This window comes from Peromyscus leucopus, chromosome 5 (assembly GCF_004664715.2).
Source record: "Peromyscus leucopus breed LL Stock chromosome 5, UCI_PerLeu_2.1, whole genome shotgun sequence".
Taxonomy (NCBI): Eukaryota; Metazoa; Chordata; class Mammalia; order Rodentia; family Cricetidae; genus Peromyscus; species Peromyscus leucopus.
This window is the reverse complement of record NC_051067.1, coordinates 7,098,465-7,115,622: the sequence shown is the minus strand read 5'-3', so window position 1 is coordinate 7,115,622 and position 17,158 is coordinate 7,098,465. Positions and strand designations below refer to the sequence as shown.

General features: G+C 44.3%; 1 protein-coding gene across 1 annotated transcript in view; it reads right to left on the bottom strand.

Annotated features, from left to right (window-relative positions):
* The window catches only part of Trpc7 (transient receptor potential cation channel subfamily C member 7), a 127,677-nt gene extending 112,087 nt beyond the window's left edge, over window positions 1–15,590 (bottom strand). The window contains exons 1-2 of the mRNA XM_028863316.2: window positions 15,289–15,590; window positions 7,200–7,977 (exon numbers count right to left, since the gene is read on the bottom strand). Coding sequence (XP_028719149.1) covers window positions 7,200–7,977; window positions 15,289–15,566 — 1,056 coding nt within the window. The 5' untranslated portion in view covers window positions 15,567–15,590. The remainder of the gene's footprint in view (window positions 1–7,199; window positions 7,978–15,288) is intronic.
* Between the last annotated feature and the right edge of the window lie 1,568 nt (window positions 15,591–17,158).

Sequence of the window (17,158 nt, the reverse complement as noted above, 5' to 3'; positions counted from 1 at the left end):
TCTGTGATGACTCACCTGCTCACTGAGGTGTGCTGGTCATACTTCACTCATATGCTATTCACCCTCTTCCAGGGAACAGTGTGTCTATCAATGGCAGTCTCCTAATACTTTCCAGCCTGTTCTCCCATACCTCTTTTCTACATCAAGAAGATTGGATCCTTCTGAGCTACAGATATGAACCAATCGCTCACCTACTGAAGTGCCTGTCCGATGGTTCACTGTCCACCTGACAGCCAGGCCCAGCTCCGACCATGGCCCCAGTGGTTCTCATTAGCATCCCTGTTCCCTGCCTCATCATCATCATGGGCCCCAGTGGTTCTCATCAGCATCCCTGTCACCTGCTTCATCTCCCTTAACTCATAGTAGCTTCATTCCAAGATGTTAACATTCTTGGAAGGAGCCTCTTTATTCTTCTCTGTGGTGTGCTAGCTCATGGCCTTTTCTGGTCTGGGAACGCTTTTCCTCTTCTAGTCTCCCATTACTCTTTTTCATGCTCTTGGGTTTTAGTTAAGCATTGCCTTCTGGGAGAAATTTTTAAGCATGCACCATCTCCCAACACAGAGTCAGCTGCCCCACCAAGTTAACTAACCAAGTTTCACTTTACAGTTTGGAATGCTGGGCTTATTTCTGTGCCTCTTGGAAGCATGCCCATCTCTTCCCCAGACAATGCCACCACTTTATCTCTGCCCCTCCTCCCCCAGCCTATAGCCTGTGCATCAGACTCAGGAGCAGAGGCTGAGTTTTCAATGAGTAACTACAGGTCATCCCTGAGTCTCTAGATCCTGTCTCTTTCCCATCCAGCATGTCCTTTTTTACATCTAATGTAAATGTGCATCGACTGCTAACAAAACACTAATAATCAACTGCTAATAAACATGTGCCTCCATCCTGACAGTCCGTGCAGGTAAGATGATCAGTTTGCATGGCGTTGTGACCTTTGCTTTTCAGAGAAAACTCCTTGTGTATCCATTTGATTTAATTCATGTCACTTCTCACTGACTGATTTCCTTGAAGAACCATCGCCATTTTCTTTAGATCTCTGATATTTCAGACTGACAGTTGCACTTCTGAGGGAAATGATGTGTGTGTGTGTGTGTGTGTGTGTGTGTGTGTGTGTGTGTGTGTGTGTGTGTGTGATATGAATATTTTCCATGAAGATATTTTTCAAAAAACAATCTATGTGTGTTTGGTAGGGGTGCTGCCTGCCCACTTCCGCCTCCCTCCTCTTTGCTGTCTTTTTCCAGCCCACATAATTTCTTTTCACAGTAATATTTTAGCAGCACTCATAGCTTATCCAATTTCAGTGGTCTGAACTTTTCCAATTGAAAATACTCCCTTGGCTCATTTCTAATCATGAAACTCACATGTATAGCCTAGACTTTTTTTTCTTGTTCTGCAAAGATCTTCTAAGGGGGTGGGAGGCTTAGCTAAAACTGGGGAGACCCTCTAAAAGGAGGTGCTGAAATGTGAGCTGTGTTCACTGGAAGGAAGAGCTGTGGTCCTGAGCCAGCAGGAAACCACAGGGCACCTCCATCAGCTCGTCCACAGTGTCAGGCTCTCTGCAGACAGCTTTATGGCCCTATGTTCTGATGTCGCTGAGCCCTCCTCCACACTGCCAGCTCCTCAGGGGAAGTAAGTTCCCTCAGCTTGTTTACTTGTCATTGAGGTCGTATTTGGTGAGCAACTAATGGGTGTGAGGATTTTCTGGACAAGTGGGATGAGGTGTCTGATGTTTTGCAGATTGATGACCATGAGGTGGACATCTCAGAGTGAGAGGGACTTGCTTAGGTGGCGAAGTCAGCATCCACCAGACAAGTGTCCAGTCCTTCCCCCGCTCATTTTCAGAAAAGAAAATGAACTTTCAGATGGTGCTGGAAACAATGTGATTAGTGGAACATAGAAGGTGGGTCAGTCTGACTTCAGGACCGAGTTCTTGGCTCTTACTCTGCACTGAAGAAGTAAAGCATGGCCCTCTGGGTGCCCACTGGAGCCTCCCTTCCCATACTCTCCTGAGTGGAGTGGCCTTCTTTGTCCTAATCAAATACCTGTCACCCAACCTACACACTCTCCTGTCCCTGATGCCCCAACATCACAAACCTAGAAGAGCAGCGGCTTCTAACTTTAGGTGCTGTTGAGTGAACAACTGTCATTAAAAGGCACACCGAGTAGCTGATTTCCTGTGATGCTACCTCATTAGTGCATGCTCTGTGGAACTGCTCCAGACACTCAGTTACTAAAATGCACAAAGACCACGGCCTAAGGGAATTAGTTATCTTTTTCTTATTTCTCACACTAAGCCACTCCCTAGATCTTGCTCTCAAGTGCAGGGGCCTGTGAGCTCGCCCAGGAGTAGAATGCCAACAGACACGCACATTCCGACTGCACCTTCCCTGAATGTGCTGGGACTACCCTTGCAGCATGTGGGACCACACCTGTCTGTGTTTACTGAGGGGCAGCGCATTGATAGACACCTGAGATCTTTCTCCTCTCTGCTCAGATTGTACATCATCAGATGTTCTCGCACAGGGCTGGTGTGGCACCTCAGATCCCCAGGGGTATCGGGGATGATATTGGGAACTTTTCTGCCAGATTCTCTTCCACCAATACCCCACCCACAAAGAACACCTTCCCTTTAACACCTGCAGCCTTCACAGCTTAAAAAATATTTCCCCAGTGGAAAACGAAACAATTTTCAAGCTGTTCCCTGCATATTAAACAGACATCTGTTTATACTACCAGCCAGCTTCAAGGAAATGTGTTTTCCTAGGGTGTTGGTTTATACAATTTAAAAATCCAAAGCATGTGAGAAATTGACTCCAACACTGGAGGCTTGCTCAGCTTTCCTCTCTGTCTCAGGCCCAGGCTGGGCCTTTCCTCTGGGCTCCCAGGCTCCAGCTGGCCACGGTTTAAATGTCCTCTGGACTCTCAGCATCAGGAGACAGACAGTGCTTCTTTTCCTTGTCCCTTGGAGAAGTTTCCCAGCAGATTGCAGACTATCATCTCAACATCCTTACCTTCCACAGTGGGCTCACCTGCGTCACAGCAGGTGGTAAATCGGCCTGATTTATCATTATTTGCATTTTTAATTTGAGGTATTTTAGGCCCAGAGAGGCTTTTTTAAATGGATCTTAAAATGACAGCACAAACATCGATACATAATTCATCATCTGTTTTTCATAATACGTGTGGTTAAGAATCCATTGATGCACCGAAAGGTCATTAACACTCTAACAAGATGAGGCTACAGTTTGATCTCCTTGCCTCCTACTCTTCCTTGCTGAGCTCTAGGCTGAAGCATGGGATGCCTCCGAGCTGGCACTGTACCAAAAGGAAAAGCTTTCTTAGTGTCGCCTTTGCCCATCTTCAGGACCGGCAGACACATTGACAGGCCACTTAGCAACATAGATGCTCCTAAATGGTAGCAAAATGTGAAGGAGCAAGAAGGTCCTGGTATCCACACTGCCTCCCATCCTTCCAAAGCCCTGATGTCATTCAGTGGTTGTCTCCTCCCAGCTTCCCACTCCATCAGGCAACACTGTATCCAAGACCCACTTTAAGGAAAGCCAGGAAAACACACACATGCACACGCACACGCACACACACATGCACATGCACACACACATACTGACACCTTTTGCCTTCCACGTGCCACACAGGATAGCATATAGTCAATCCCCAGTTATTTAGTGTGTGGGCTTTATTCCTCCACTGTGCTGGCTGGTTAGTTTTTGTAACTTGAGACAAATTAGAGTAACTGGGAAGAGGGAACCTCACTTGAAGAATTGTGTCCATCAGATTGGCATGTGGGCATGTCTGTGGGGCATTTTCATGATTAATGATAGATGTGGGAGGGTCCATCCCACTGTGAGTGGCGTCATGCATCCTGGGCTGTATAAAACAGGTAGCTGAGAAAGCCAGGGAGAGCAAGCCAGAAGCAAGATTCCTCTAGGGTCTCTGCTTCAGTTCCTGACCCTGGTTCCTGCCTGGAGTTCCTGTCTTGGCTTCCCTTGATAATGGACTGTGACCAGTAAGCTGATACAGCCCTATTCTCCCCATATTGCTTCTGGTCATCATGTTTATCACAGCAACAGAATGTAAACTAGAATAACAGCTTGTGCCTTTGTTAGAACTACCCAAATTTACAATGCATATCAAATGCCTCCTATTATAAATGCACACATATGAGAAGGTTAAACCACATACCAAGTAATCATATGCCTCAGTAGCTAGAATGATTTTTCCTTTGGGGAATTCCTTCATTCTCTTCAAGTATTTTCAGAATACCTACTAATTCACCAGGTCCCATCTGAGGAACTATTGGCTCGAGTGACTCTATCAAATTTTAATACCTTTCTAGATCCAAGATAAGTAGACTTAAGACAATCCTTGAGTGGCTGTGTGATTACATACATCCTCACCAAAATAATGAATGGCTTGTTGCAATTGACTTCAACTACAATTTACCTTGAGACCTTGACATTGGTTATACTTCTTACTCATTACTATACTTGATTCTGTTAATAAATTACAATGACTCCAAAAACAACAGCCAAGGCAACTGAATTCAGGCTTATTAAGTATAATGTTTCCTGCCTAGGAGAAGTCACTCTAGAATGTTGTAAAGGACATGAAGGGTGACATATGACATATTTCCAGTGATCCATTGATATCTCTATGTAATTGGTGACATCTGGTCATATTTATAAAGTGGCTACCTAAACAGCAACACGTAGTCCCTTGAAAACAGAACAGACTCATCAAGGGCTTTGCAGAATGAGCTTACATGTTCTTTTTCCTCTTGTTGCAATCAGACTTTCTGTGAAGCTGCTCTGTGAGATTTATGGTGCTGGGGATGTATGTGCAGAGGCGGGTGGATGAGCAGTAAGCTCTAAAGGATCAGTTAGGTTAATTTATAATGGGCCATTTATCTGCATTCTGAAATGCATTATTTCATGTGTGCTAACTAGGAGGGTGTTAATAGCCAGTAAATGTCCTTCAGCTAGTTCTTCATTCAGAGTGAACCACTGCATTGTAGAAAATGTTTCTCACTGTTCATAGTCTTTCTTAATTGTCCACAATTTTCATTATTTACTTTTGAGATCAAATACCATATTTGCTTTCAAAAGATGTTTTCAAAAATCATCCACATTTGGACATTATGTATATTTAAGTATGCCAGATTTCATATTTCACTAATAGAAACAAATGCCTCCGATGTATTTCCAAATGTTTGTCTAGCATTGCTTTATTTAGGTCGGCACGCTCTCAGGTGTGAGATAAGTAGAGACCCATGCAATTATCCAGATAATCTGATCCAATAACATTTTTTTTTCCTTTTTGCCTGCCTTTCCACCTTTGGCCAGAATTAATATCTGAGTTAATTGGCTTAGCCGTGCCTGCCACACTCAATGCTGGGCAACAAGCAAAGCTCCACCGGCCTTTGCTGGGCTGTCCTTGGCCTCAGGAGACTGAGGTTACTGGACAGACAAGGAAAGAGGCAACAGCTGTTTCTTGGGAGCTTCTTTGGGTTATGCACCTCTGTCTAAATGAGGCCAAGAGCAATCTAGGATCTTGGAAGTAGCTCCGGTCCAGTGGACAGGGCTGAGTTGGAACAGATGGAATAAAATAAGCACAATTACAGGACTCCATTGTCACAGCCCGTGGCCTTGTCATAGCCTGGGGCCTTCACCTCCTATTAGAAGAGCTCAGCTACCCCTGGCTTGTGGGACAAGCTTCTCCCAGCAGACAGGCGTCTTTGGTCTCACATTGCATAACCAGATTGCCTCTGTCTCTAGTTCCATCTGCACCCTCTAATTCATCTTTTTTTCCTGTCAAACAAATTTCCAGATCTCTAGCTGTCATCGTTGTAGTCCCTTAACTGTAAGTTTTTAGTGGCCTTTTATTTCCTACAGGATAACATGCAAAGTGCTCAGACTGATGAGCAGGGTCCTGAGGGTTCTGCTCTGCCCACATTCATCCCCACACCATACCTCTTTGTACCCCCCCTCCCACCCGCCCCCAGGAAGCGCAGTCACAGGGAACTTCTTCTCTGGCCCCTCCCTCCTTTGGACCATTCTAGATCTCACCTTCACCTGTCTCATCTGGGCTCAGTCCTACTGAAGCTCCTACCTTGAGTCCTGGCCAGAGGCTCCCTGTACCCCATGTAGGGACACCTCTTTTGGACAATGAATTATTCACTTGTATGTGACATCTTTCTTCAGCTTGATTGCCAGCTCTGTGTGTGACACCTCCTTGTATTCCCATGGCACCCAGCACACAGTGTGCTCTTAGCAAGTGACAAAATGAGATAGACTGAGTCTAGCTGTGGTTTCCACTCTCCTGGCCACACCCCCTTCATCCTTTCTGTAAAGCAAGTGAAACTGGGAAGCCGAGACCGTGGACGAGGCTCAGGTACTTGCTAGCTGCAGTGGTTAGGAGTCGGCTTTGGGTCTGGCTGCTCCCTTGGCTGTGTGCTTTCAGCCCTGTGCTGTCATGCAAAATGGGGTGCTGTACCCTTGACACGTGGTTGTCGAGGTTAAACAAGGTTTCACAGGTACGCCAGGTGAGTAATTGGCATGCAGCAAGTACGTAATGAATGTTTGCCCTTCTTATTAAACATTCTGTCAAAAGAGATTCTTACACCTGGGCCCAATCTTCTCTTTTGGGGCGAATGTCGGTTGACAGTGAAAGTGTAAGTTTACTCTTCAGGAAAGCCCTTGGGGCTGGGAGGCTGAGGTGTTCTCAAGGCGGCTGAATTCTGGGACAACCCTGGACCTAATTCACTGGAGTGACCAAATCAACCTTCATCTAAGAAGAGTTTGATTTTCTCTCTCATGCACCTCTGCTACAGCTGATTGACAGAACAACAGCCAGATGTCACTGGATTTAAGAAAGACTGACCCTGCCTGGTATGGTACCACATACTTGTAAGCCTAGTCCCACAGAGACTGAGACGGGAATTAGGAGGCTAGCCTGGTGTACACAAGATTCTATCTCAAAATCCTTTCAAAAGCTGAAATTCTTTTCATGGTCATTCTGAAGCCGATTGTATGACCCACCCTTCCCCACTGTGAACCCAAAAGACAAGAACCCAAGGTCTTTCACCCTGCTTTAGATGGGTGCACAACCCATTTTGCTAATGGGTACACGTGGTAGGGCCCCCAGGCCACCTGCCCACAGGATGGTGAGTGGAGGGTTACCTTGAATTCAGTTTCAATGTTGGCCAGTCTGGCTAACTCATTGCTTAGCTCCAGCGCAGTGAGGACAGGGTCTTCACTAGACAGGGACAGGTAGGCAGCGCTGGCCAGTCCTTTGTAGGCATTCATGCGTGAGCGCGAGTGGCTGAAGGAATCCTTGCGCTGCTTCTCCGTGCATTCATTGCACTTGCAGAAGTAGTCATGAGGCCGCTCGATGCGCGCACCCTTGAGCAGCAGGATGTGCACGATCTCATACTCCTGGCAGTGTGCCGCCAGGATGATGGGCGTGATATCGTGGGAGAAGCGTGTGCCATCCTCGTCATAGGCGTAGAAGTCATCGTCCCGCAGCTCCTGCTCCAGCGGGCTGAGCGTCAGGCGCTGACCCTGCGCAAAGGCTGGATGGTTGAGGATGGCCTCCACAATGCGCACATAGCCCTTGCTGATGGCCAGCAGCAGCGCATCGCCCACACGTGCCAGGTTCTCCTTCTTCAGCAGCAGTTCCGTGACCTCCAGGTGCTCATTACCCACGGCCAGCTGCAGTGCGTTCTGCCCCATATAGTCCACACAGTTGAAATTGAGGGTCTTGGACTCCTCCAGCATTTTCCTGACCACTGGTATGTTGCCATATTCAGCCGAGTCCAGGAAGCGCTCCTCCTCAGGCGTCAGGCTGGTGCCCTTCTCGTTGAACATGTAGGCAGGACCCCGGATGGCCTGGCGGCGCCCCTTCTCCCTCAAGGTGGTGTGCCTGCGCTGCATGTTTTTGAAGGTGTTGCTCCCCAACCTGAAGGACAAGGGCAAAGAAGCTCGGTTACTTCTCTGGGGGATCTGAGGACTTCGGAAGGACAAACAAAAACTGAGTTAAGAATATCGTGATTGGAATCCTGCTAGACACTGTCTTTAACACTGACATCAAGACTAGCTGAATGGCCTGAAGTACTGTTCTTGTTTGTTTTTGTTTTGTTTTGTTTTGTTTCAGCTGGAAGAATACTGACTGACTTACTGTCCCTGGGATTAGAGGGGTGGGGTAAGGTGGAAAAGCAGATTGAGAAGCCCTGTGACAGGAAGTGGTTTGCATGTGCGTGTGTGTGTGCGTGCGTGCGTGCGTGCGTGCGTGCGTGCGTGCGTGTGTGTGTGTGTGTGTGTGTGTGTGTGTGTGTGTGCAGCAGGGCTGTGGGGAAATAGGTGGGTTGTCCATTTTTATTCCCGTCTGTGTAAAGTAGAGCAGGTCCCCCAACCTCTCTGCGTTCTTGTTTTCTTGCCTGTACAGTGTGGACAGAGTTTCGTGTGCCACAGTGTGGGTGTAAGGTGCCCGTAGAGCCTAGAGCCTTCTCACCACTGGCCTCAGCTGCCCTTTCCTGTCTCTCGCCGTGCCTAGATTCGATGGCTGGTTCAGTGGACCCGGCCTCATGGTTAATGCTGCCTTTAGTTCCCATTTCTCACCCTCCACTGAGGTCTGACACTGTGGTTCAGCTGCACTAGGCTGCAAGCATGGGCACACAGGACTGTTCCTACATTTGCTGACAATCTCTATGTGGGCCTTGTCCACTGGTTCTCAGGCAAATCAGGCACCTACTCAAAGGCAAGTTGTGCCCGGAAGCAGGACTGGAAATATTGCTTCTTGTGAAAGCCAGGGATCAGCCTCCTAAGGAAGTCAGCCACATCTCCTTAAGACTGGATTCAGTTCAACCTGCATTCAATCTTCCAGGAGAAGAAACAGCTCAGCTTACATGCCATGCTTACTTCTAAGTCGCTCTTTCCCTTGTAGCACAGAGTGGAGGTTAATATGAATCTGCTGGTCGTAGTGGGTAACGTTCCCCGAGAACCTATCATGTCCCGGGCAGTGCTGAGAGCGCATAAGTACAGCAGCTTGTGGAGTTCCTCCATCAAAGCAACAGCAAAGGCACTTTAGCCTCAGATGTGCCGACAGAAGAGGACCTGAACATCCGTCTTTGACTCTCTCATGGCGCTGGCTGTCTTGAGGCTTCTTGGCTTTGCCAAGTCACCTAAGAGTTTGCCAAGGGTTTTTGCCTTTTCTTTACTTTTGTCTATTTATTTGTGTGTGTGGGGGGAGGGAGGGAGGGAGGGAGGGAGGGAGGGATCACACGTGTGGAGGACAGGGTAACTTGAAGGAGTTGGCTTTTCTCCTACCGTGAGTCCCAGGCATCAGACTCTCAAGTTGTCAGCCTTGCTGAGAAAGGCCTTATCTACTGAGCCATCTCACTGGCCGTTGACAAAAATTTAAGATAACAAACTAGAAAGACTCGGCCATAGTGTAATTAGAGCTCGAATCAGGCCTTTCCAGCTGGCCTCAGGACCTTGAATGGGTACCCAGTTTCTAGGTACCAGATTATGTAAAATAGAGGGGTTAGACCACATGTACCTCCAGGCCACCACTGAATTTCCCTGTCCCCCCAGTTATTCCTGCCTGAATTCTCCTTTTCCTATCTGTTCTCACTCATCTTGTCTAAATGATTTAGGATAGCATAACCCAGAGAGTATCTGTTTCAGAGTGAGTACCCAAGCGTTTCCCACGGCCCCAGAGAACCATCTTGCTGTTCCTGATGGTGTCTGCAGCATGTAGCATGCTTGGTTCTTCACTCAAGCTGTCTGAAGAAATAAGCTTTTAAATCAAACTTGGTGTTTAGTGCCTGGACAGACTTTGGAATTTTGAGCTCTGTTATTTTCCTGCTCGTTTAACCTATGACCTGCTCCAGTTCCTTGGGGCCTGGTCTCTGCTGTAGAGCACCAGGGGTCAGAGCTTGGTATGCTAAATCCTGCCTGGAACTGGGTCACACTCCCCTTGGGAAAGCCACTGTACCACAAGGTGGGGCAGCTCTTTCATCTGCAAAAACTGAAAGAGGTAGTCATGGGAAACCCCCTCTGAGACAGCTCCAGGCTATCAATCCTGTCTGGTGAGCCCTGCGGATTCAGGAAGAGAATCCAAGCTGCCTCATTCTAAAGTGCTTTGGTAAAAGAATGCAGGGGAAGAGTGTCAGGGTTCGAGTTTACAAGCTTCTTCTGAGCCCTTTCTTCCCAAAGTGCCATCATTTCAGAGAAGGCTGCTCCCTCCTGCAAAAGGCAGATCCCAGGAGGGGATCCCAGAGCAATCATCCCAGAAGAGAGGGAGTCACAAATAGTGTGCAGGTTTATTACTACAGGCACTTCGGGAGGGGGAGAACTGTCATCTCCTTTGTCTCCCCTGACCCTCGTCCAGGCTTGAATGAGCTTGCTTTCGGGGCCTGTCATCTGGGCACACTAACACACAGACATGGTGGAAATTGAAACCACAGAAGAGTAATTTTCTCATAGAATTATGCAGCCTGTTCCAAGACACATTTCTGTCCCTCTCAGGAGCATCTGTCCGAACTTAGTCATCACAACTCAACCCTGGGCAGAGCCATCCTATCAAGAACATGTGAGCTGTGTGTTAGGGATGAAGTAGCAGCTGTCTTCAAAAAAGAAAGCATGACACTTGATTCTCTTTCCCCATTCCATTAGAGGTATGTCCAAGAGGGACAGTAGTTCAGACTGCAAGGTCAAGGGTACCAAGCTATTACATAGCCAGAAGCCTTGGGGAGTAAATTCAAAGGAAATGGAATAACCACTGAACCAAGTCAGAGCAGAAAACACTTTGCAGGGAACACAGAAATACCCAATCTAAAGTCAGACTCTATGAATATTATAGACATCGAAGCCTACAAACTTAAAGAACACTCACATGCCTTCTGTTCATTTCTCTCATTATCAAAACAAAACAAAAGAAAAAAGTCAAAACATTAATGTGCTCATCTTTTAAATGAACAGACTGAAATAGGTGAAATAAAAAGTCTGAATCTCAGGGCAATAAGGATTGGTAGCATATGATGTTTCTATAATAATTATACTCTGTGTATGTGAGAGGGGCATGCACATGTGAACATGTATGTGAGTCATGGCTGGGATTTGACATCCTTGCTGTCCTTGGTAGCCATACATTTTTCCAAATGACCTTGAAAGCTGATATAAGGCGATAAAGAAGCCTGTCTTTCACAGCCTTTAAAGCTTCAGCTTTGAGGTGCATTTGGATGTTCAAAAATCATCAGTTCTCTTCTTTTTCTAGTTGAACTTGGAATTAAAAATGAGATCTTACAAAGCTTCCAGTCATATATGGCTAGCAACATATAACATGGGATGTGCTACTCAGTGTGATCGCTTCTAACAGGAGGGCTTCAGAGCAGACCTGGGAAGGACTCAAATACTGGTAGGGCCCTCAAGCCTCACCGACCCCCGTCCTAGCACTCTTCTCATGGTGGTCTTTTTAAACCTCTGTGCACTTATGAATATATTTAACTTCCATGTCTTTGCCACTTAATCTTGATACTGCAGTATTCAGACTTTGAGATATGTGTACCACGTGGGTTGGACAGAATCCACAAAAGACAGCCTATCACAAAGTCACTCAGCCCACAGTGGATGGTGGTTGGGCTCAAGCTTGAGAACTCAATGTGTTGTCCTGCCGAACCCCATCCCAGGTGTAGGGCGGATGAGGGAAAGGGCTGCCCCTCAGTGCAGCTGCCATCTGGTTGTCCTTAATGTGTTCCTTAAAAATGAACTTTGCACACAGATGCCTCTTATCTACACATGCTATTGAGATGAGTGATCTGAACATCTCAGCTAAGATACTGTGGTTTTCATTTTTCAGAATGCATACATTGACACTGGTGTCATTGAGAAGAACTCCAGAGGAGACAAAACCATTTGAGAGGAGGAATGATTAGTAAACTATTTTTATCAAGCTGCTCTTACCAAAGCATCAGCCAGTCTGAAGGAAGCCAGATGTGAGTAAACCACCAAGGTAGCAGTCTTGCACCCTAAGTCCAGCTGCACATGGGTATGGATTTGGATTTAGGGTTGATCTTAATTACTGATGAAGAAAAGGCACTTAAGAAGGTCTTTTGAGAGATATGTTGTCTTTTTTTCTTCCTTTCTAACATTGCTACATGCACCAAAGGTCTCTGTACAGATCATCCAAGCCTGAAATCAATTCAGTCTGTAACAGTCCCCAGCTGGATGCAGAACCAAACAAAATCCAGAATTCAGATCAGGTGCCCATGGAAGCCAGCTTGGGTCTGTGCTTCCTCTCCTAATGAACATGCTCTGAGTTATAGTCCACAAAGTGAGGAACGAGCCAATACCATGGAGTCTTCTCTGAAACCTCAGTGTTTTTGTCAGTATTCACCGAAGATTTAAATAACACTTGTAGCAAGTGTCCTAGACAGTTTAGAGACAGTGATGATCAAAACCTTATGCACAGGTACACTTAATCTATGCTGATAAATCAGCTATTGTTTCAAATGGCTATGAACTATAGAGATGGTAAACATGCATACATTTACCATGTGCAATTACCATGTTAAGTGCTTTATATGAATTACTGTTGTAAATTATCATATGATAAGCTTAGCTATCTTCCTAAATGACTGTTCAATCATAACAATTAATATACATCAGCATTAACCACATGTTAGCCTTTAGGCTGATTACTTTACAAGAATCAACGTTTTAAGTTCTAAGAAAGTATGATATTATATAGGTGCTATTTCCATCCTTATTTAGCAAATGCGGAAATGAGGCTTCAGTACACTAGCTGGGATATGCATTAGCTGCGTATCCTAAGGTATTCAAGGTGTGGACACAACACCCTCTGTTAGGTGTGTGCTCTGTTGGATTTCTTAGTGCTTGCATTCAGCTGGTATGCTGTTATCATGCACATGCCTCTTGCATTTTTCTATGTTTATTCAGTATGTAAACATTCCTAATAGGGTGCAGGAACCTTGTTGGCAAGGGATTGCTCATTTATAGTGCATGTGTACCTGGTATCCAGTGTTCCCAATGTATAGGACGCAGTACATAGTCAGATAGGTCAATTCTCAAATACTTGATCTGGACTAGTTTTTAATTTTATTTAAATGATAAAGCTCTGGTATTGATGGCTACCAGTATCCACTATCTTACACATACAGGACCCAGATAGTCCTATAGTTATTTTTTCTTGTTTCTCACTGAGAACTCCAAAAATAAGGCACCAATTCTGAAGGAAATGAGCTCTAAGGGACTATCTCTGCTGTAAATGACACTAATGGTTTGGTAGAAGAAGCAGCTAATATCAAAAGTTCTATCTATTAAGTTCTGAATGACTAGAACAGAAAACTGAAACATTGCCATTTTTTCATCATACTCCTGAAATTTGTTGTGGATTTCCAAAGGTATCCCATTTATTTCTGAGTTTCATCTTCCCAACATGTTGAAGTTGAGGTGAAAAAATGCATATAAATTCTGTTGTAGCCAGCAAGTCTTCATGTGTCATTGAATATCATCAAACTTTGTGCATTAATCATAGATCTAAGGCATTTGGGTTTGGGCCTAAGTTAGTGAGAGTGAAGTTTGAATACCGGGTAAAAGAAAACAGACACCTGCTTAGTAACTCTACTGTGTATGTGAGTTCATCTATTTTGCAGCCAGGCCCTACAAGGGACAAGCAGACCACCTCTGCTGTTCATACTACTTATAGTAAGGTCTGCTCTACAGTTCTGCTAAGAAGGGATGGGTTTCCATTTTGTCTTGGATTGGAAAATATCACCTAGTATTCCTGAATGTCAAATGCTTCCATTAGTAATTCATTTTCACAAAAATAACATCATTTGAGAAGAACTTATTCCTAGCATCTACAAAATGGATTAGCAATCAACTAGTACTTTGCATGTTGTCTTTGTTTTTCTTTTTAATCCTCATTTTTCTATTTTAGACTGCAGAGGATATGAAACTAGATGTCTATTTCTCATATTTTACACAGTTCCAGGTAGAGCTGAAATAACCAGCTCAAATAATGTTAAAACTAGTTTTGGGAAGAAATAAATGTGCACAATCCTCTGTGGGTTCCTCTACCTCTGTGAGAAGAGTCTGGAAGGAGCCAAAAGAGAAACCCATGACTTGTTTACCAGAGGAGGGGGGATGACTGTTTATCATAAGCAACAGCTCCTGGTAGTTCTCATCCAAGATACCACATGCATTCCAAAATTAGCTACAATGAGGCACCACATAGTTCTGATTTTTTTTTTCTGGGTTAATTACTGCCTAAAGGAGTTGGCTGGTCTACACACTTTTAACTAAAGAGCAAATGTTTGGGGAAGTCAATATGAAATTGCACTGTGACATAGAAGCTTGGAAAGTTACTGTATGGTCAATTTTATGGAGTGGATTTGTTTGATATCCATAATAGATATTCTGGATTTTATGTGAATTCATTCATAAATTTGATGTGTGCCCAATGCTTTTTAGAAAGAGGACCAACCAGCAGGTGGCATTCTGAGGCAAAAATTTACTGACTGTGACCAGACAGGGTCAGTCATTATTGCCTTTTCCAGATCTACCCTGAATCCATTAAATGACAATTAATGGCACAGCATCTTGGTTATAGCTACTCAGCCTTACATAAGTGAATTTACAGCTTGAACTTAAATGGGAGACTCTGTGATCTCTAGTGTCAAAGCTTATGCCCTAAGCCCTGCCCAGATTTACATCTCTTTTTTTAAAAAAGCATAGTTGTTATTTGAAATGAATGCCTAAAGGAAACATACCACCAAGACCTTACTTGTAACAAGAAAAAAAATAAAAGAAAGAAAACAGAAAAAAACAACGTTTTGAAAAATCACCACCTGTAGTTTTTTAATGTGATAGTCTCTTATAATGTAGCTACGGTTCTCCTCCCAACTCCATATTTATATTAAAATCAAACCAGAGACGCTCTTAGTTGTGCAGAAGCCGAGACAACACACATGCTCTCTTCTAGGAATAGAACTGTACTACTCCAGCACGAAAGGATCAGGATACCAGGCTGGGTCTCCTATTTCTAAATGGCTTGTAAACTTAGACATTCGATAAAGGGGGAAATAGTCTACCAACTCAGTAGGTAAGATTTCAGCGCCAGACTTAGATCCTCAGATCTAAGCCATGTCTCCGAAAGGCTAATAAATAAAAGTTCAATTCCATGTTTCAGAGAGAAAGCAGTCTCTACTGAGAAAATCAATATAAACCAACCATCATAGCCACTTACATCGAGAGTAGAACACGCAGGCTTGTCCCTCCTCTAGATGACCCAAATCCTGCGCTGAGTCTCGGGGATCTGGCTCCCCATGGGTGGCCGAGGAGGAGGTGCTGCTCTCCGTGGTGCTGAAGTCGAGAGCTGCTCCAGAGAGCGGAGTTGCTGTGTGGAAGCGCGCTCTGCTTTCCTTTGTGCGGTGATGGTGAAAACTCGCCTTTTGTGGCCGGTTTGCCTTCCTGTCCTTTTCCTAATCTGGGGGAAATTTCCCAGAGAATGTGAAGGAGAAGCATCCGTGTGTGAGACTGGCATGCAGCGTGATGATGGGCTGGTATAGTCCCCACCCCTTTTCCAGACGTAGCTTTGAAAGGGAGAGAGTAACTCTGTTTTTCTACCACGGCCCCCCTCAGGGTTTCTTCCTGCCCCTCCTCCTAGAGCAGTGCGTAACACACTCACACACTCACTCACTCACACATACACTCATACACACACACACACACACACACAATCACATACACCACTTCAGTTATGTAAAGCAAAATGAAGAGTCTTCATGGGCTTAAAGAAGTGAAAATTGGGGAATGGGTTGACTTCTACCTGTTGGTTTGTAGGTATTTACACAGGTGGGGTGGGGATTAAGAAGGAAACTAAAACCTTTTGTAATCCTAAAGACACACCCACTTTCTCTTCTGAAAGTGGTGCATTCTCTAACTTGCCCCTTGTTTTTTTTATCTTTTAGTATTTCCTAGGATCATCTGACATTAGTAAAAGATACTTTACGATGACTAACTTTATATGTAACTTCCCATATTTTGAAAGGAAATTCCCAGTGTACAAGTCCATTTCTTTGATAGTCCCCATTCTTTCGAATGGTCTATGATTTTTTAAACACCAAGGTATCTTGATGACATCACGGGAGAGAAATATCCTTACCTGAAATGCCGTGGCAGTTTCCAGGTTCTATTTGGGCTGCTGACTCAGGGTGTTTATTCTCTGACACCAACTCAAGGATCAGCAATAACTGCCACTCTATAAAAAGTGCCTCTATGTGCAAATGCAACACATAACATGAAAATGTTGGCTTCTGGTGGGCTTTGCACACTTCCATTCTAGCTTTATATGCAAATCAGATCACACTGACTCATCAGTATGCCACTAGCATTTTCTCTGGAGATGTGGAGAAAGACCCTAGGATGTTAATTTACTTATTAACTATATGACCTTGAAAATAGTAAATAGTTAACTTCCTTGAATCTTAGCTCCTTCATATGCAAATTGCGGGTGATAGTGGGGTTAATGGTGCCCTTTATCAATTGTTATGGTGATAATTAACTGAAATAACATATGCAAAGTACCCAAGAGAGTTGGCATTTCCTGCAGTAGTAGACACATTTAAATATTTCTCTCCCTCCTTTGTTCAAAAGAAGTTAGGGAATTCCTCTAGGAAAAACTTCCTAAGATTGATGACAAATTAATTTTATTCTGTAAGCCTCCACACAAACTTTCCAATATTAATGATGGTTTTCTTAAATAAAATACTTTTCTAAAAGAAATTTTTCTTAAAATTAGGATATTTTTCTTTAAAATATTTATGGTTCTAAAGGATATAGGATTTTAATTTTTCATTAGACTCAAACAAGTAGGCTTAATCATTTGAATAAAATGCTATTTTTTTTAACTCTTTAATATTACTGATGCATAGAACAATATATGTGAAGTTAGCAGAAATGTCTTACACAGCCACAAAGTTGAATGTATCACTGTGACATCCTCATCATGACTAGTGAGTCAATATGGAACAAGACCTTCTTAATTTTAAATACTTTCTCATGAATACTGAGTTATGACTTTAATTGCTAGTCATAGAGATGATTGTTTTTAAATA